The sequence below is a fragment of the Neodiprion pinetum genome, chromosome 1 (assembly GCF_021155775.2).
Source record: "Neodiprion pinetum isolate iyNeoPine1 chromosome 1, iyNeoPine1.2, whole genome shotgun sequence".
Classification (NCBI taxonomy): domain Eukaryota; kingdom Metazoa; phylum Arthropoda; class Insecta; order Hymenoptera; family Diprionidae; genus Neodiprion; species Neodiprion pinetum.
The window spans coordinates 40473055-40493965 of NC_060232.1; the positions used below are offsets into that span (position 1 = coordinate 40473055).

Sequence of the window (20911 nt, forward strand, 5' to 3'; positions counted from 1 at the left end):
AAAATATTGTATGATTAAAAGTTCCTAATATCCTTATACATACAATTCAGATTGTAGAATATAAATCTGTCTATGCAGGTACCTCGTTCGGTAATAATTATGATTACATATTTCTAGGAAAATTGTCCGCGTTACGAAGCGAAAAAATTAAATATGTTATGTATTCCTGTATTTATTGAGTATCAATACCGTCAAACATTAGTCTTGAAAATGAGAAATATGAAGAATTATTGTGGCGCCATAAAGACATTAAAGAATTATCACGATGTCATCTAAATAAGAAATCTAAAGAATTGTTTTGTCGCCATTTAACGAAATATTCGTCTGATAAGTTGGCAACGCTGGCTCTATAGAGAGCTGATTCAATCATTCATATATGGATTCAATACACCGATATAGGCGCCATCTTTAAACGTAGAAACAAAGTTTTACAACTAGTATTAAAGGGTGGCCATGTGATGACGGCGGCTCCTTGACGGCGGCAAAACTAGTCAAGCTCGCTTACGGTACAGAAGATTGGTTTGGTACTTTAGTAGTTTAGTGTGCTGCGCAAGGTGCATGAAGCAAAACTGTACAGTGTGATGTGAGTCAGTGCGAGTAAACGAGAGTCGAAATCGTGTTTGATCGGTTGAATAGGCTTGACGAAGATAGTCCCGTTACAACCACTTTCAAAGCAGAGATAGATATCGCATCGTGCATAAGGCACATTATCGTAAATGCATTATAGTCGTGATTTTATAAGCGGTGCAAAAGGACTGCAGTGCAACACAGAATCTACCTTATACGTACATAGATTTAATTGACGCATTATAACGCGCGAGAAATGAAGTGTTCAATACCTAATCACGTAATACAATCAGATATCTTAAGTCGAAAAGGATCGTTACCCGTTGCAGAAACCCCGAAACACTTACACAATTCGGACTATTTTTTATGCCTCTACCTATAATTTACACTTGGCATGTACATACCCATACACATAGGTACGCAAGAACTTCAAATCAGTAGTTGGTTGTTCTTTTTTTTTTTACCTCATTTCTCTCATCTTGTCGATAAATGCTTCGATACTCTGTAAATCCATGAAGTCATCACGACAATCATATCAATCGGCAATGCGTGCAAATTTCGGAAGCCAATTACAGTGTAAGAAACAAGTCATATAGACACGAGCTTTGTATGTATGAACACTACCGTAATAATTGAAACCGTATTTCACGATGGAACCAAACACCTCCGAAATGCGAGAAAAACCATCGGACAAAGGTAATAATCGCACAAGTATGGATCACTATTGGTTTTTTTTCACTATAAGTATAAAAGTATCAGTTCTTATGTGATTAAAGTTATTTCAAACTAGCAAAAACTTATAACCAGAATAAACTAAGGGAAAATATTCTGATAACACTTGAAGGCATAAAATATCTTCAATTCAATTATGCCAAAATTAACTATATAATTGATGATTATACCATTATACTTATTCACATTCATACTCATTTTCTTTTCTTATTACAGTTTATTGTTTTCATTGTTATTATTTTCAAATAATTTTTTTTTTCTAATTTTTCAGAAGATGGATTCGCTTGGCAGGATTATTTGGATGCTACCAAGAGTTTGGAAGTTCCACAAATCATGTTTCCACATGTGGAACTTGGTCTGCAGAGTGGAATTGAAATTGGGATGTCTCTGGAGGTGCCTCGTTTTCTGGAACCTGACAATGAGCCTGTATATTGGGTTGCCTCTGTTGTTATGACGTGCGGTCCGCTTCTCAGACTGCGTTACTTTGGCGGGGATGATAGGTCTCTTGAGTTTTGGTGCAACCTGACCAAAGAAGCTGCGCACGAATTAGGCTGGTGTATAAAGAACAACAAGAGACTCGAGCCTCCAGAATTCGTCCTGAAACACTCACCAAACTGTGTCGAACAGTTGCCCGAGTTTATGAGCAATGCTAGATCTGTTCCAACGGAAATGCTGACCGGAGTTAGTACTTCAAGAAAATATCATTACTTGTTTCATTATCGAGATTCCATGTAGCAAGTTTGGAAGCTTATAGTTGAATTTTGCCCAAACTCAACTGCGTAAAGATCAATAATAACTTGAGTGTAATATTTTTAATTCTTTCAAACTAATAATATGTTTTTGACCTAATATAGCCCAACGTGTTCCAATTTGACTAGCAGTTTACTTATTAGATTTAAAAATACTTTTTGAATTAATCCAAGAGAAGCCTTTACAAATATTTTTGTCATACATTGATACAAAAGTTACGTAATTTTATTTGTAATTCTATTTTATATCATTATTTGTTGTTCTCCTAACTGTCTTCTGATTTTAATTGTATTATAATTGGTGTTCATCTCTGACAGGATGGCCTCAGTATGACTGAAAGAATTAAGCAAGGAACTAAGGTGGAAGCTAGCGATGTGCAGCATCCTTACAAACTTTGGCCAGCTACGGTGAGACCAATAAAAATAATACAACCTTTCATGAATTCTGATGCCATTGAAACTTTTCAAATCACAAAACTAGTATGCATTTCAGTTAAAAATGTGCACCATACAGAATAAATTGATGTATTTCAGATTATCGAAAACATTGGTGGTCGACTTTTACTGAGATATGATACCCCTGGATCACCTGTTAAAGATTTTTGGGTATTCTGCACATCAGAACGTTTGCATTGTAACGGTTTTGTGAAAAATGCAGATCTTAAATGGTTTCTTGAACCCCCAAGCTCAATACTAGAATCACACAGTTATGAAGAATGGAAATCTTTGACAGAAACAGTACGACCGATTCAAGAAATCCAAAATAATTTATTCAATAACATACGTGAACACCCTCGGCATGATTTCAAAGTTGGCATGAAACTAGAAGCGATATCACCAACGAATAGAGTCGAGATATGCCCAGCAACAGTCGTTAAGGTATTTGATGAAAAATACTTCCTAGTTCAAATCGATATCTACGAGGATCCTGCGAGAACAGAAGACTTGGATAGTACAAATGGTGACACGTGGCTTTGCACCGCGGATCATCCCTACATATTTCCGACTGAGTGGACAAGGAAAAAAAATATAAGGTAAATATCAGAAGTTTGATGCAAATTTCAGTATTTGTATAAATACTTGTTTTGTTTCAAATTTCTATTGTTATTATAATTTTGGATCCTCAGACTTACACATCCAATCGGATGGATCTCAAAGTCGGAAGAATTTGACTGGGAAGCATATTTATTAGCAACAAAGTCTGAAGCAGCTCCAGAGTCGTCATTTTCAGAGCGAGAAAGTGCATTGGATGCTGGATTTGAGGTTGGCATGTATCTGGAAGCAGTAGACCCGGAGAATGAGAACACGCTTTGTGCCGCACATATAACAAAGGTCGTTGATAATCTACTGTGGATAAAATTGGATAACTACGAAGATTTCCGACCTGAGCACATAGTCTCTATGCATTCGCTGCAAATATTTCCTGTTGGCTGGTGCGAGTCGAATTCTTACACTTTGAAGCCACCCAAAGATTTTATCGAAGTATGCAGAAAATTAAGAACGCCACCAAAAGAAGCCAAAAAAAAAAATATTCTTGACATACCAATATCAGAGCCGAGATCTTCACTCTGGTGCCCTAAAATATACTTCAATTATCGCTGCTTCACCGGCCCCATGATATCCAAAGGAAAACTAGCGACACTGCCAAAAGCTGTCGGACCTGGGCCGGTCACATTAGTCATGAGAGAGGTTCTATCTATGATAGTTTCTGTTGGGTACAGGAGTGCCAGGATATTGAAAGTTCTTCAATGCGATTCTAAGCCTGACCCAGGATATCATTTAGAAATCTTGAAAGCAAAACACAAGAACAATACGTACAGAGCTAGCGTTGCTGTTATTACTTCGGGAGACATGGTCCCAAAATTTTGTAGAGATATCTGCAAGAAGTTAATGGTTTGCCCAAACCTATTTGGACCTTCCTTTATACCCGAGGACGAGTGCCCGGACAGATGTCATAAGGTTTCTAAAAATAAATTCAGTAAGTTTTTTAAATGTATTACGATTACAGCAAAGATTCACACTATGCGATTTTCTCAAAATCATGATTTCACTTTAGGGCCTGCTTTCTCGCACATTTTTAGTCTCAACCACTTTTCAGTTCTTTTAGCATGCTCTGATAACTTTCAATAATTATTATTTCAGCTGCCCCTGTAGCAAATGGACGACGTGGTAAACCAAAAGGCTACACAAGTATTTTGGTACAGAAACCCAAGCCATGGAAAGGAGGACGAAGGAAAAAGAGAGGGCGCTGGGCAAACAAAGATAAAGACAAGGAAAAGGAAAAAGAAGCGGGCGTTGAAGTTCCTGAAGTTGGAATTCCGTTTCCTTTATTAGATTCAGTAAAACTTGACAAAGCAGATGAAAGTGTCGAAAACTTTGATGACAAACCCCCGCTTTCTGAAATAGACATTATGATACAAAAGGGAATTGAAAAATCAGTCAAGTCCGATGATTTCAAAAATGAGCCACTGTCTAGTAATGCCTCCGATGATTCGAGAAGCTCATTCAATGATCGAAAAAGTAAGGACAGCAATGTGAGGAGCCCAAGTAGCGAAAGCAGCAAAGTACGTTCCAAAACTGGCAACGCCAGCGATACTGTAAGGAACGGTAAGAGAGATCGAGATTGGGACACGAGCGTTGAATCCGAGTATTCAGATACAGAGGCCGAGTATCTTAGGCTACAGAAGAAACAGCGGAGGCCGAAAACTAGAAAACTGGATTCAAATCCATTGTTTTGGAGCGTTGATGACGTCTTTCGTTATCTCAGAAAAACAAACGACTGCAAGGGTATCGCTCACCAAGTGAGGCAAGAGGTAAGATAATAAAAATCATCGAATATCTTTCCTTGGAAGACGTGTGTTTCTCTCTTAATCATCCTTCTTGTCCATTACAGGAAATAGACGGTTTGGCATTCTTACTGTTGAATCTGCCATCATTAACTCAGCATATGAAATTGCGGATGAGTTCGGCTCTGAAACTTTGCCGGCATGTTGAGCAAGTTAAAGTGACTTTCTTTCTGCGTCATATTAACGAAGTGGAGCCAGAGCAATATCGTATATTATAATTGATAATTGATTAACTGTCGTATATAGTACATAAGTTCAATTGTATAAAAAAATTATATATTGGTATTAGTGTTGAGAATTGAGACAAAGTGCATCTTCACGAAAAACAAAAAAAAAAAATTCCATCAGTTTGATCTTCGATAATAATCGAGTTAACGTAATTTGGTATTTTGTGAAATAAAAAATTACTATGTGTCACAAAACGTCGATTTAGTTTATGCAACAAATAGCTGATTGGATGTAACTAAAAGTAACGAATAATTGACACGGTAATTTGGTAAATAGTTAAATTAGTATGACACGTTTACAATGCAACTGTTCATGTTTTGCGATAAATAAAAAATATTTATTAAATAATTTTTTCACGAATAATAAGTACCGTGGACAGATCAAGCAGTTAATTTTACCAAATCTCTCTGAGAATATTCAGCTTCTTATTGCAAATCCTTTTTCCAGAAACCATGTATTTAGGTCGATATTAACATCTATCTTCGCAATTTTGATAATTTTCAAGTGCTGCAAAATTTGAAAAAATTTCAACGTAACAGACATTTATTTATTCAAATCATTTCTCCATCTGTTCTCTACCGTAAGACTAAATTTCTACAGTAATTGACCCAATTAGAGCAGATTTCCCTGTTTAAAATGAGCATCCATATTGTTATCAATCGTCCAAGATCATTTTTTTCATCAACTCTGGATATAATGCTATTTATATCATATATGTATACATCGAATTTACCTGTAACTACTACAAAGTCATTGAAGCTAGTTGATATCTTTTGTTTTTGACGAATAACGGTTCTATGGGGTTGACGCAAAGTATAGTGCTGACCCAAATTACACTATCTTGTACATTATCAAGCCCTACGCTTATTCTAGTTTACCATATACTGTACATAAATCCATTGTAGATACGATGTGCCGGTAGTAATATTCTACTGTATCATTATTTTTATTCGGCAAATTACCGAGGGCAACATTTATTCCGCACGCATGATGACAAATGATAGCGAATCTCGCGGGTGTGCATAATTCCATCTCTTGCAATCCATAGAAGAGTTGAACGGAATTTGAACAAAGCTCTTTATTTCTGCGTCAAATGAAAATGGATTTGATAATCTTGTTGAGAATTATGTGTAGAATGGGGTCCGTTTGGAGCCAATTTAATACATATACGACGACGTCGAATTCGACCAGGGCGGACAGGTTTGAGTTTCGAATAGAACACTACGTTGGCCATACCAAAGGCCCAGTATGTTCATTTATTCATCTCCAGAAAAACGGTACCGACCGACCCTCCGAATCCTGTCACCTGGCTAAAGTCTCCCTCCTCCCCCATTGTAGCGGGTAGGGTGGACCATTGTATGGCCGACAATGAGTGCAGGACTGAGGACGAAATATCCGCTTCTTGCATTCACAGTATTATCCCCAAGTTGAAAACTTGGGCAAAATTTCAACAAAATCCTGAATTTTAGAAGGGTATAATTTTTTAATTACTGGAACTGAATTATTAGTATTGAATAACTAGGTTTAAAAGCGATTGTACAATTGGAGATTCAACTCAACTTTTTTTCGTGATATAACGGCATGCAGAAACATTTTTAGCATACGTAGAAACTGGCAAGTAAATTTCATAAGCTTACTATAAAATTTGAATAATTAGGCTTTTGCCAAAGTTGATGACAAACTATTTTTGACATCATTTTTGGATATGTTATAAAACCCTGTAATGAAATCGCTCCTACAGACAAAATTCACTTGCAATCGCGCGTGATCAGCAGCCATACGAAGTTCTATTTCAGCTTGTTTAAATTCCCAAACAACGGTTTGTTCGTTATCTTCATCAAATCCTCAGCTCATCTAAGGAGTGACTTTCGGTCACAAATACGAAAAATACTGTTCGCATTTGCAAAAATTCCGTTGTGGTTCGCTCTTTCACACAACGCGTAAGTAGTGTCGGAGATAAAAATACTAACATAGCAGCGTAACTTGACTATTGGCGCTCCGAGTTGGGTTGGCATTCACGGCAGTCAGTCAGTGGTTTCCGACGATGGCTTGGTGATGCACGTACGGTTCAGTTCGCGACAAAGTATACATATTTAGTTGAACGGTATTGGCACAGGTAAGTCGGACCTCCGTTGTAATACACAGTGAAATTTTTTGTGAAGAATTTGAAAAAAGTGGCATGTATAACTGCGTGTCGTAATTGAATTTTTATTATGCGCGTGAGTGGCATCCAGGTAGAATATGAGACAAGTGGTGTAAGCGATCAATGCTGTTGGTGCCTGCCAATCGTCTCTGCTATACTCTTGATTCTTTCGGGGACTACTTCGAGGCGGGTGTGACCGATTCCTTCCTCCCGTTCGGCCCACCGCCGGATTAGTGTACTCTCCTTAATTGATTCAATTTCAGCCAGCTACTTGACGCGGGTTAAATCGTTACGGCAGCTCTCGCATTCGGGATAGCAATTAGGCGCGGTTACGTTTCGGGAATGTAACCGTACGTTGCACCGTTCGCTGCCGCGATGCTATTTTCGTTCGATGTTGTCATTCCCCGTAAGGGACAGTCACCGAGATTGTTGAGATCATCAAACCACTTGCTCGGGCTCACCTTCGGGTGATAGCTTGATATTCGATGATCGCGCCGTTCCAAATCCGCCGCCGCCGTCGCTTAATTCTCTCTTCTCTGCTATATCTCACCTACGCGAACCTGTCCAAATAAACACGGTCTCGTAGTTACTTACCGTAAATTGCAATCCTATAACGGAATAAGCGTCGTTTCATGCCGACCAAAGCACACCTGCATTCGTGCGCCTCCTTCTCTTTACCCGTGCACAGTGCACATTACGTCCAAGTTCGACGACGACGCGACTCTGACACGGAGTGCTGCTAACCGAGCACGCCCATTTTTACGCCGCGTCTCCTGTGGCAACCGTCCATATCCGTACCAAAACAACTTTACCTCCGCCCGAATATTGAAAATCGGGCACATTACACATACTTACGACTGTATCGGATGCTTTTTCCAAAGTTTGTAAGTAGGTAATTGGTATTATATCTATGTACGTGTAGTGGGTAAGGAAAAAAATGGATGAGTCAACGGTTAATTCGCTGCGACATTCGGAGTAGAGTTTCCGATCGTTGAAACCCTCCCGACTACTCATTCTTAGATAGGTAATTGAACCACGTTTTAGCTTCACCCGGTTGCAATTTGATCCTTAATCTCGTGCTATCGACCCTCCCCCCCCCCCCCCCCCCCCCATGACTTTACTAAAGGGTGAGGAGCTAGTCAAGCCGCGCAAATTTGTTTTTTTTTTATTTCGCTACACACGTTGATGCGGAAGATATAATATCGATTGGCTTACAAAATATATTACATGTATCTCTGTATCAAGTCTCTTCTTTCTATCCATGAGATGAAAATAAGGTCGAAAATTTTTGCGAGTCAGGATGGTGGAACCTAAAATTTTTGAATCGGTTATACCTGTTGATAAACGATATATTCACTCACTTCATGACAAAATTAACAATTTTTTTAATTTGTTTTCTCTATTTTCAGACACGGACGATAAACCAAAATGGGGCATCTCGTACTGTGCTCAATAGCGCCCCTGGCATTGACTATTCTGCAGGTGTCTGCGCTGAGTGAGTGTATTTTTTAATTTTCAAGTGTTTGATGATGTGGATGATTGGCGAAATCATAATATGCAATTATTAATACATCACAAAAGTGATGACTAGGATCTATTGATTCATTATTATTATTATTCTATGTTATAGTCACAATACCGGATGGTACAACAGGTGAAAAAGCTAGCATTACCTAAATGATTGTCTTGTGTGATATAATAATTTTTTAAAACTTGATCATTTAACTCGTTCTATAAGTATACAATTATCTAACTTGTCAAATATGTACCATATTCAAAAAGAGAATCAAAAAATAAGTTTTGCCATCTTCCAACTGGATGCTGCTATCGATATACCTGTATGCATGTCCTGTACGCTTTTGTCTATTTGTAATTCGTAATTTTTGCCATTCTGCATTTGGCAAGCATTTAATCAAATCTGCACATATTGTCAGAGTACGGGATCCCTTGATCTATCTACCGATTTTTTCCCGTAAACATGTGAAATATACACAGAAATATATCTCGTGAATATCTGTACAGATACCTTAATTTGTTTGCTTTACTTGAACAGAGAATATATAAATTTATTGCGAATTGCTTCATTCTTTTTTTTTTCGTCAACCAATGTAAAATATTTAACTAAGTACTGCGTATTTATGCTTGTGAATGCTACCAGTAAATTAATCTATAATGAACATAGCTGCCCATCCTTTTTTCTGATTACTTTCAAACCATCGGAAGTGCAGGTATTTCCATAAATGCTGATAACGAAAACAGTTATATTCATTTTCCGCTTTATTCATTACAAAAACTTATTGGCATTATTATTTTTACAGTACAAACACCGCCGAAAATGATCAAACAGCCACCAACAGATGAACAGCTGTTTCAAGTCGCAGAAGCAAAGACCAATGAAAACGACAGACCGTTTGTTATAGAATGCGAAGCTGCAGGAGAACCCGAACCTAGGTGAGTCAAAAACTATTTGTATGTTGCAAACAAAGAAAAACAAAAGCTTGGAAAATGAGTTCATCGGTTTTCAACTCGGCATTGAAAATCTTAAAATTGAAAATCTTACCGTAGCTTTAATTGTTATGTTATTTTTCCAAATTGCGCTCTTTGTTTTTGGATAGTTATCCATTCATATGAGGATATTTTTCAAACTTCATCAATGTATAATTATTAATATTTTGTGTTAAACATGCGAAAGTAATTCATCGGTGGGGTTCCTGTTGTTTCTTTGTGTTGTGTGGTAAAGCAACTTAGTAAGAGTAATCACTCAACCAGTCTTAATTAATGAGGTGGTCTTCAAGTCTGAGGGACTATGAATTACCACTATTACCACAGCTAAACGTACTTTGCCAGTCATCTAGATTTTCTCAGTATGTGTCTTTCAATGTAAGTTTCACTTCCGTTGGTCAGTTTATACTCTTCAATGAATGCTAAATGACTGTCCTTTTCTTCCATGAATTCAGGAGTGCAATTCATTTATTCTACCTATATTTCTTTCTTAATCGCTTGTCTTTGCACTATAAGTTGAAATGTGTGCGTGCGTGTACTTATATGACAGTGACTGAATGTAACGCATGATTTGAATCAGGTATCGTTGGGAGAAAAACGGCAAGCGTTTTGAATGGCAAGCATACGACAACCGAATTTCACAGCAGAATGGTAGAGGAACTTTGGTGATAACATCTCCACGAGATGAGGACTTGGGCCAGTACCAATGTATAGCAGAGAACGAATGGGGAACAGCGATTTCCAATTCCGTATTTGTGCGGAAAGCAGAGCTAAACTCATTCAAGGACGAACCGCCAAGGACAGAAAATGCGAACGAGGGAGATCCCTTTAAATTGACTTGCCAACCTCCAGATGGGTGGCCAAAACCAAAAGTTGACTGGCTTATACAGTATACGAGCAGTGGCATAAAGTCTATCAACAACTCCAGAATGACTCTGGACCCTGAGGGAAATCTATGGTTCAGTAATGTGACTAGAAATGATGCTTCAGATGATTTTTATTATACTTGTGCAGCAACTTCTGTCTTTAAGAAAGAATACAAGCTGGGTGACCGTATTTTACTTAACGTTTTGTCAAGCGGGGCGTCATCGAGCAACAACAAACATGAACCTGTGAAGCAATATGTGTCACGAAAGAACGAAGTTGCTTTGCTAGGCAAAAGAATTGAAATGTACTGCATATATGGTGGCACACCTCTACCACAGACAGTGTGGAATAAAGATGGTCGAGTACTGCAAGCAAGCGACCGAATAACACAAGGGAATTATGGAAAGTCGTTAATCATAAAGCATGTGAGTTTTGCGGATGGGGGAACATATACTTGCGACGTATCCAACGGGGTGGGCGATGCGAAATCATATTCGATAAATCTTAAAGTTGAAGCTATCCCCTACTTCACTCATGAGCCAGAAATCGAAAATAAGGCGGAAGGCGAGACAGCGATCTTTAGGTGTGAGGCTAGTGGTGTTCCCCAGCCCCAAATCAAGTGGATCCATAACGGAAAGCCTATTGAGGAGGCACCGCCTAATCCGAGGAGGAAAGTTACTGACAATATGGTCATCATTGAGAAATTGGTGAAGAAGGACACTGGAAACTATGGGTGCAACGCAACGAACTCTCTGGGTTACGTTTACAAAGACGTTTACGTCAATGTCCTTGCTATACCACCACAAATTACTCAGCCGCCGTCCAATGAGGCAACCGTTGATGGGAAAACTATTCGAATTACGTGCCGTGTTTTTGGTGCTCCTAAACCTGAAGTTAAATGGGTCAGAAACGGCATAGAACTCACTGGAGGTAGATACATAACCCTTGAATCTGGAGATCTTGAAATTGACAATGTCAACTTCCTTGATGCTGGGTCTTACACGTGTTACGCATCCAATAAATTTGGCCATGATAATGCCTCTGGTAATCTTGTGGTGAAAGAACACACGACCATCACTGATGAACCCGAGGACTACGAAGTCGCTGCCGGATCTACAGCGACATTCAGGTGCTTCATTTTCATATTTAAAAAACATACAGTCCTCATTTCTTCTCAACTAATCGAGAAGTTTCTATTATTTTAATACAATCAAGCATCACAAAGTGTGGTTGTTTTGTGAACGAACTAGCTAAATTGAACTTTATTGCGGTTTTTAGTTTAAACTAATCAAATCTGTTTCCCAGATGTAATGCTGTGACAGATTCAAGTTTGTCACTGACAATTGACTGGCTGAGTAACGGAGAGCAGATAGATTTCGACATGGAGCCAAGGTTTATCAGGAGCACCGATTATTCATTGACTATCACAAAGACTACAGAATTGGATTCAGGAACGTACACATGTGTTGCTCGCACAGAGCTAGATGAAACAAAGGCTCAAGCAACATTAATAGTTCAAGATGTGCCGAACGCACCTCGCTTAGAGGGAGTACAGTGCAGAAAAGAAGAAGCCAATGTCCATTGGGTCCCTATGGGTGACAACAGAGCTCCCATTCTGCGATATACCATCCAATCCAACACCAGTTTCACACCTGATACGTGGGAGGCTGCTAAGGATGATGTTCCAGCCACAGAACAAACCTACATCGTCCCAATGACGCCATGGGCGAATTACACATTCCGTGTTTTAGCATGGAATAAAATAGGTCGGTATTTGAATAATTACACCATTGTTTTGAAGTATTAGATGAACCAAATGTTGATCGAACTTTAATGTGACGCAGGGGTATCGTCGCCGTCATCACGAAGTGAGGTTTGCACCACTCAGCCAGATGTACCTTATAAAAATCCAGACAACGTTGAAGGCAGGGGAACAGATCCGCAGAACATTGTCATTACATGGACGGTAATGGCTCAGATAGAGCACAATGCGCCAAAGTTCATGTACCGAGTGTTCTACAAGCGAGATATAACTGGCGAGGAATGGACAACGGAAGATGTATTAGACTGGAAAGTGCACAGGCTTCAGGTTGATAATCAGCCAACCTATCAGCGGTATAAGATCAAAGTCGTAGCCATTAATGAGGAAGGAGAGTGCAGGCAACAGCCAACTGAAGTCATAGGCTACTCAGGCGAAGATGGTAATTATCGATACTCAATGGAACTAAATTAAAACTAATCAATCGTGTAAAAACCTGCATCATTATACTCTTTGTGTGCAGTTTGACCGTTACTTGTTATTTTTTACCTACATAGTACCACAGCAAGCTCCTGGGAACTTTACGTTGTTGGAGGTAATAGGGAGTACAAGTGCTTCTCTCTCCTGGAACCCTGTACCTGAGGAGTCGATTAGAGGAGAATTTAAGGGATACAAAATTCAAACGTGGACCGACAAAGATGGTGAAGAAGGGATGCGCGAGATTCATGTAAAGAATGATACAACCCACACTCAATTTTCCAAATTTGTTCCATACAGCAAAAACTACGTGAGGATTCTTGCGTACAATGGCAGGTGCGAATTAGCAAGATTATTAAGTTTATTAACTGGTAAGGAAAAAATAATAATAAAAACGCAAACTTTGATTTGGTAAAATTTTTGTCAACAGATACAATGGTCCATCTTCGGAGATACTGAACTTTGATACACCTGAAGGACTTCCAGGCACGGTTCAGTCTTTGGACGGCTTCCCTCTGGGATCTAGTGCGCTATATTTGGTGTGGAAAAAACCAGAAAGACCTAACGGCATTCTCATCGGATATAAAATTTACTATCACATTGTTCAGGGTACAAATGTTGGCCCTTTGTTAGAGAGAAAACCACATGTTACGAACCCAGAAATGACCAGGGTCAAACTGGCTGGCTTAGAACCAAGTACTAAGTATAGGATTCACATTCGGGCCATTACCAAGGCTGGGGAGGGTGAAGAGTGAGTAAAATGCATAAATTTTCTATTCACTCTGCTTTGCTGGATTTGAAAAATTTAATCTTACAATTATTTTGCAGCTATTACATAGAACGAACGACAGGCAGTGCACTACGATCTCCTCCAGAAAAGCCCGACTTCACATGGGACCGTATACCCACAGACAATGGGCTTGCAACCATCAGAGTTATTTGGCTTCCAAGTCGAGATGGAAATCCAGGCAGCCACTTCTATGTTAAATACAAGCTCAGGGGAGAGACTATCGAGGCCAGAACGCCGGATGAAATCAACAGTGACAGCACAGAGGTGCCAAAAATTTAAAATTAAATGCATACACATATTCCAATTATGCTCCAGCTAATTGTTAACATTACCTACTTTGGCATTTTACCTATCAATCTTCAACAATTTGATTTTAATCATTGCTTGCTTATTGTGATGCAGATCCGTGGCCTTTTGAGGGGAGAAATTTATGTTATGTCTGTTGTCGCCATGGACGGAGATTTCTGGGCAGAAAGTTTGCCACAGGAAGTCGACACCAGTGGCGAAGATCCGTATATTCAACCGAAAGAAAACGTTGCCACTGCTGGATGGTTCATAGGTGAGAAGGACATTCTAGTAATACTATAAGATGATAAATGGAAATAAATTTACTCGCAATTACCTTTCATCTTAGAATTAAGAAATGCAAAACGCCGATAAAGTGTGTGGATTTGAACATATCAGAGATGGTATATTTATTGCATTTCATTAATCTTTTTATATTCCATCCCACAGGAATGATGCTGGCTATTGCGTTCCTATTGCTGGTACTGATAATCGTGTGCGTAATAAAGCGTAATCGAGGTGGAAAATATGCCGTACACGAGAGAGAACTGGCGGCAGGTCGTGGCGATTATCCCGAAGAGGGTGGCGGTTTTCACGAATACTCACAGCCACTAGATACTAAGTCTGCAGGAGGTCGTGCCTCGCTCGCTTCTTCCTCGCATCAGGACGGAAAACATCCGGAGTCTGACACTGACTCGATGGCCGAATACGGAGAAGGAGATACGGGTCAGTCGACACTTTTACGTATAATTTCATCACTGTTTACAGAACGCTTAGCGCCTTTCAGTAACTATAATGGATAGCGACTGGATAATATAAGTGCTGTGAATTTTGATAACACATGTTTATGCTTGACAACCTTGTAGCTTTGAACAAATTTCGTACATTTACATTAATTTACTTTATATTGACCATGTACGCTTTTGGTAAATCATATTATCGCCATAGTCAATGAGTATAAATTTATGAGATCATTACTTTCATTTATTGTAAGGTTCAATTTTTTGTTGCTTTATGATTTTTAAACCATAATTATTGTTTTATTTTCCTGATTTTTATGGTTTTTTGATGTCACCTTTTCCACCTGTTTTGCTTGTGCGTATCTGGTTTGATACAACAGAGGGTATGAACGAGGATGGGTCTTTCATTGGTCAATATGGCCGTCAGAAGAAGCAGGAACCTAATGCACAAGCGTTTGCTACGCTAGTTTGAGGTGGGATGCTTGTTTTTATTGATTTATCTTACAACCTCAATAATACCAATCCCCCCCCCATGCCCCCCTCCACATTATGATTTTCATGCACGCGTATTCATGTATTACTCCAGTTCCGTGAATAGTACTGCCGGTTTGCAGCTTGGTAATATTTTGCATTTTTTCAAGCGTAAATACTCCTATATGTTTTGTTTTTTTATTGGAATCAATACTCTAGATTGAAAGTATTTAAAATTAGTAGAAAAAACAACCACTCTATTTATTGGATTCCGTTTTTACGATTGAGAAACTTAATTGTTACCACTATACAAAGTAACAAAACACTTGATACTTTACATAGAGTAAGAAGGAAGTTTGAAGACGAAAATTAGTAGAGAGACGGATGTGTAAGTGAAAAGTGAACCGTTATTGACTGTTCCTTGTCATTTTTAGGACGTTTCACTGAAGATGGATCTTTCATTGGTCAATATGGGCCAAAGGGTAGGCCCGAAGAAACACCCCCCATTCCAACAGGCACCATGGCCACGTACGTCTAACCTTTTGCAACTGTCTATTCCATGTAATATTTAAACTTCATCCCAACAAAGGCTGAGACACTAGGGTATATTTCATCATTAACTGGCAGCATTGATAGAAGTTTTGTACTTCTCTTGCTACACTTAATTGCTGGTCAGCTCTGTCTTCTCTCAAGGGATTCTCAGCACTGGTAGCTAATTACGAAATACACCCTACATTTTTGCCTCTTCAGCAGCAGCTATGCACCTTGCGCTGGGCGCAATGTCCACACTATACTGCCAGTTAGTTACTTTGTCGTCCTTGGGTTTCATTATTCATCCAGCTGAAATGACCTGTCCATGAAACAAACAAGAAAAAAGAAGGACATGAAACAATCGAAAATATGTTTTACGTGGAGTTATGCTTTGGCCTTTCATACGTTTATTTCAGTCCTTGAATTTTTTCACTCTCCCGTGTCCTTCAACCGAGAGAATTTCACCCTGTTCTCTTATTTTTGATTAGTCAAACAAACAAAAAAAATCAAAAGAGTCATTATCTTGGGCCGAATATGAAACCCAAAGATATTCAGATGTTGAATAGCGAGCAAGCTATTGATGGAAATAGTTTTAAATACTATTCTATCGTTGACACCAATATTTGACAGGGCCAGATTAGACACTGTAAGATAATGAAGTTACTTTTCTTTTATTACTGTTATTTGTCAAGATGATTTAATCGAGATCATGTCCAATCCGTCAAGGGTTCTTCCTCTGTTCCAGTCATTATTTCACATTAAAATTGCATTTGATTGGTAATTACGAACATTCTGAAAAGATTCAAGGTTCGTACAATTTTACAACCAACAATCTGACATCCAATGGTTTTGTACAAATTTATGAAAAGTCAATCGCGCTAACACAAAGAAAAAAGGAAGTCGTGATAAACGTCATCTTGAGCAAATCATAGATGTAATATCATATGTCAGGATGTGCAGTGAGATCTAAAACAGTAGTGTTACAATCTGGCCTCGACTGAATCTAATTTTAATTTTGAAACTCACGTACCCGAATCTCGTAGTATTTCTTCCGGGACTTTGTGCCCTTGCTTTCATGTCCGGCACAAGTAAAAAAAATGTATAGGTATCCGTCATCTGGCGATGTTCTATATTAATAGAAATGATAATTATTATAACTATAATGATAATTAGTTCTGCAAGACGCTTTATTTAATTTTTTATATCTGATGACCGCTGGTCAAACTTTTCTACCTGTATTACTTATTATAAATGTCGTAATGCCACGCGACAAAAAGTGACATGAGAAAAAAAGGTGAATTTGAATGAAAACAATTAATATTCGCAAAAGATATTAATGATGGACATGATATTAATATATATTATATAATTGTAATAAACAACCTATACGATAGTTGAATAAGAACAAATGGCCTCTACTATAATAATTGCTTTTTCTATGTAAAGCACGCTTTCGCTAAAACGAATGACAAGAGAAATTCACGTTTTTTAAACGAATATTTTTCATTCATGTTCTGTACACTTAGCTCTATGATATTATAGTATAATGGCTTTAGAATGATGACGATTATGATTATATGTTATTATTTAATATATATTGAAATGAAAAAAAGTATATAGAGACATTATATATTAATTATTACTAAAAAAAAAAAAATGAAAGAATAACGTTAGGACGTTAAAATACAGGAAGCGGTCAATCAAGAGGAGCTATTATCAGATAGTATATTATCATATTACATATAATTATATATATATGTATCACATTTTTATACCTACAGGCTCGTCCGCAGCAGTCGGAAGCCCATAGATTTTTATTATTATTATTATTATTATTTGGTGTGCACGGAATAGCGAGTTCGAAATGGAAAATTTAGCAATGTATATTAATAACATAAAGGGTGATTTGAAAGTAGCATTAACATATTTGAAGTTGTATATTCAAAGAATTTTTATCCGAAAAAAGTTTTCAAACATTCAAATGTTGATATTTTTAATTTTTCGTGACGTAAACATTGATTAAACAATACTTAATATACAGTTTTGGGTACTTACACTCGCTACAAATGGATTAATATCTCCATCTCAAAATTTTTTGGGTTGAAAATATCAGAGGTATTCAATATTTCAATAGTGTAAAATCTACTTTCAAACATTTGTATGTAGTACGCATAGTGCTCGAATCTTATTTGAGACTTTGTCAAGTTTCTCCAAAATCCGAGGCGATTGGCATTTGTGTGCGTAAATGTACAGGAGAAGTGCGATTGTAGGCCGCGATGAGTGTATTTCGTTTTCTATTAAAGCATAGCAAGTAGAAGCGACACACCAGTCTTAAATTGAATTTCTACTATACATCATTACACGGTTAGGATTATTTTGTTATCATACCACTTGCAAAATGTATGTCTTTTTGCCAATCCCTTTTCTTCATCGCATCAAATTATTTTTTTTTTTTCATCTAATTTTTTTCGAAGATAATTAATTACCAACATGATCTGATTATCTGTAAAGTAAAATTTGTATTATAAAAAACTTACCCATCATATAGTTATCTCAAGAGTAAACTTGCAGGATTTTGATATCGATTTTATTTTATCTTGGATTTCTATTTTATTTTTAATTTTTGTTTTTTTTTTTTTTATCTCCCAATTTGATACAACTTATTATATACGTACAGGGTCATTCGTCAGTTGCTGAACGTGAGTGTGACTATGAACGCAGCCGATTTTTGTACCTCAAGCTCGCATAAGCCGCTCTTTCACGCTCAAGGGTGAAATATGTTCAATAGTAGGTGAATGACTCTGTACATACTTTCATTACATTAAAATTCGTTTGGGCTACTTGTGAAATTATTGAAAAATTTCCAGCTCCCTATTATCATGCAAACGTTACAGAGCTGCGAGCTAAGATTTATATTTTAATAAAAATTATTTGCCTGTGCGGAAATGATTATGGCAGCAATAATAAATTTATAACTAGTTAAAATTTGGCAAAGTTCATTGTATGTATTTTATACGACGGGAATCTCGCAATAAAGTGAATTGATTCTGATAGGACTGTACTAAAAAAATGAAATGTATACGTAAAAATTTTGTAAATCTCAGCATTGCAAAACTCAGCGTGAAAAGTTTGAAAAATTAATTTAATAGAGAAGCAAACCTTAGAATCGCCCGTCGTGAGTAACTCTTTATTGTATATTATTTTTCCAATCAAGGGAATAAAATATTTACTGCTTCATTTTTCCCTTATTTTTTTAGTGTTATTTTTTAAACTTTTTCAATTTAACGTACGCGAATACATTTGTTCGTTAATTTATAAGTTGTACTATTGTAATTATTCCGTAGACAACTAATTGTTTTGGAAATTAGTTGCACTTAAATTATAAGTTGTTATTTTACAAAGTGACATCAACAAAGTCTTGCCGACGAATTAAAAACTGTCACCTAGGTATATCCGGTTTGCATTTCCATGTAGAAACTTACGTATGTAATTCTTTGTTCAAATGTACACATAGCTGTAAAATCTTAATATATATCAGTTATACGGATACAACAAAAAATTTCTACAAGTCACGACAAGTTATGTCACTCTTTTAATTTCAATCGATTTACAATGCGCATTCCAGCATACGCCAATAATGTAACATCCCCGTGTGAATACGATTTCAATAAAAAAAAAATTCAGCAAATTACATTACATATACATGTATGTACAATATATATTCAAACCTCGATAGGTGGAGATTCGAGAATATTAAGAGTGAGTAATAATCTGTTCAAGTTATTATATTAAGAAAACACTCTTCAGCGCCCTTCGGTATAACAATTACGTACGTAATGCCGATTTGAAGTGTCAGTAACCTGTTGCATCGCTCGAACAATCGGTATTGATGCATGTATACTATATCTGTATACATACCTAGCTCTACCCTACAGCCGGGCAACGAGGCGAGTCCCACGCTGTCTGTCGGCAATCTCTGCACTCCAGAGTGCCGCGATAAGACATGTAGGTAGATTCACGTGATGTGTTCTACACCGAATCGATGCCGAATCGGATCGGCTTCGGGGTGACTGATTGATTGAGCGAAAATAAAAGTATACACCAATGCAGACTGAATGACGTATAATTATAAAGCGAACGGGTTTTTCTTACGGCATCTCTCACCGATCTCCGACTGTCTCGCGAACCCGTTCCGCAGCTCTTCGATGTCGAAGATCGAAGAGTCGCGAGACATGTTCATACATACATGCATACGAGAAGGGAAGAGAAAAACTCCCCCTATCTCTCGCTCGCTCGCACGCGCGCAGTGAACGCCGCTCGGAGATCAGCTTGCTTGTTGCATGCAGTTGCAGTATGACTCGAGTGTGTACAGACTGCATACCCGCGGGTCTCTACGCAATTCGCATACGAACGAGCCAAGCTCTACGTGCGTTGCATTCCATTACATCCTCGATCGCTGCATCGCCGTGTGGTTCTTCGGCCTTGATTTTTGACACGGGAGGGAAAGCGTAAACCGCCTTTGTACAAGGAACCGTATGCATACACGATATATACATACGCGCACACACACACACAATATAGCTAGTCAAAGTATTTTGATTAACAATGCGATGGATAATAAATTGTTGTCTAAACCGACTGCGGTCGCGACTATATAAGTTAGGTGTGTCGGATGAAGCTCACACACGGACTCCGGGTGTAAAATCCTGTTTAATAATAATAATAATAATAATAATAATGTGTTAGCAAACTTTCGTACCGGGGTATATTATCGTAGCCGACAGACGGTATAAATTATTATTTGTTGCGTGTCGGGGCGCGCGAGACAGGCAACGGGCGGGGGCAGGGAAAGAGACAGGGCGAGAGTGAGAAAAAGTGTGAGCCAGCAAGGGCGTGGGGGGTTAGAGCGGGAACAATGGGCCATTTGTTGGGTCACCGCACGAAGGCCTTCACAATGGGCCCCATTATCCGAATAAAAGCTATTCATCGAGTGCTCTCTTAAACCTGTTGCACGATCGAGGAGGCATCAGAGGACTGTAACATCCGTTCGTTCGGACGAAACGAGCGCAATATAATAACGAAGATGTTAGATAAGGCTGGATTCACGTCGCTTACACTGCAGGGCGATCGCCGTCTGTTGCGGCTACAGCAGCGCTGCACGTACAGGTGCGCGGTCTCTGCGTACGTGTTCGTGCATTTGCATCTCATTTATAAGTCGCTGCGC

The 20911-nt window shown here is 38.2% G+C and overlaps 2 protein-coding genes and 1 long non-coding RNA gene across 9 annotated transcripts; 2 read left to right on the forward strand and 1 right to left on the reverse strand.

Moving 5' to 3' along the window:
• Nucleotides 1–453: 453 nt before the first annotated feature.
• Nucleotides 454–5470, forward strand: LOC124218410 (scm-like with four MBT domains protein 1). Its single transcript, XM_046624908.1, has 7 exons — nucleotides 454–1263; nucleotides 1571–1980; nucleotides 2367–2456; nucleotides 2583–3082; nucleotides 3176–4026; nucleotides 4191–4861; nucleotides 4942–5470. Exons 1-7 carry the CDS (start codon nucleotides 1218–1220, stop codon nucleotides 5110–5112), a joined length of 2739 nt encoding a protein of 912 aa, XP_046480864.1. The 5' UTR covers nucleotides 454–1217; the 3' UTR covers nucleotides 5113–5470.
• A 1684-nt stretch (nucleotides 5471–7154) lies between these two features.
• On the forward strand, nucleotides 7155–19378 carry Nrg (Neuroglian). 7 transcript variants are annotated; one of them, XM_046630754.1, is made up of 14 exons: nucleotides 7155–7238; nucleotides 8675–8760; nucleotides 8896–8919; nucleotides 9584–9716; nucleotides 10348–11763; nucleotides 11940–12400; nucleotides 12479–12835; nucleotides 12951–13206; nucleotides 13301–13621; nucleotides 13699–13924; nucleotides 14063–14219; nucleotides 14396–14671; nucleotides 15066–15158; nucleotides 15591–19378. In XM_046630754.1, the coding sequence occupies exons 2-13, from the start codon at nucleotides 8694–8696 to the stop codon at nucleotides 15155–15157; spliced, it is 3786 nt and encodes a 1261-aa protein (XP_046486710.1). In that variant the 5' UTR covers nucleotides 7155–7238; nucleotides 8675–8693; the 3' UTR covers nucleotide 15158; nucleotides 15591–19378. The 7 variants fall into 7 exon arrangements, with proteins under 7 accessions (XP_046486710.1, XP_046486676.1, XP_046486717.1 ...); XM_046630720.1 differs by lacking the exon at nucleotides 15066–15158; XM_046630738.1 differs by lacking the exons at nucleotides 7155–7238; nucleotides 15066–15158 and adding an exon at nucleotides 7948–8157.
• On the reverse strand, nucleotides 17795–19914 carry LOC124221197 (uncharacterized). Its single transcript, XR_006883759.2, has 2 exons — nucleotides 19840–19914; nucleotides 17795–19757 (listed from the first exon to the last, which is right to left on the reverse strand). It is a non-coding gene; the product is annotated as an uncharacterized lncRNA (long non-coding RNA).
• Between the last annotated feature and the right edge of the window lie 997 nt (nucleotides 19915–20911).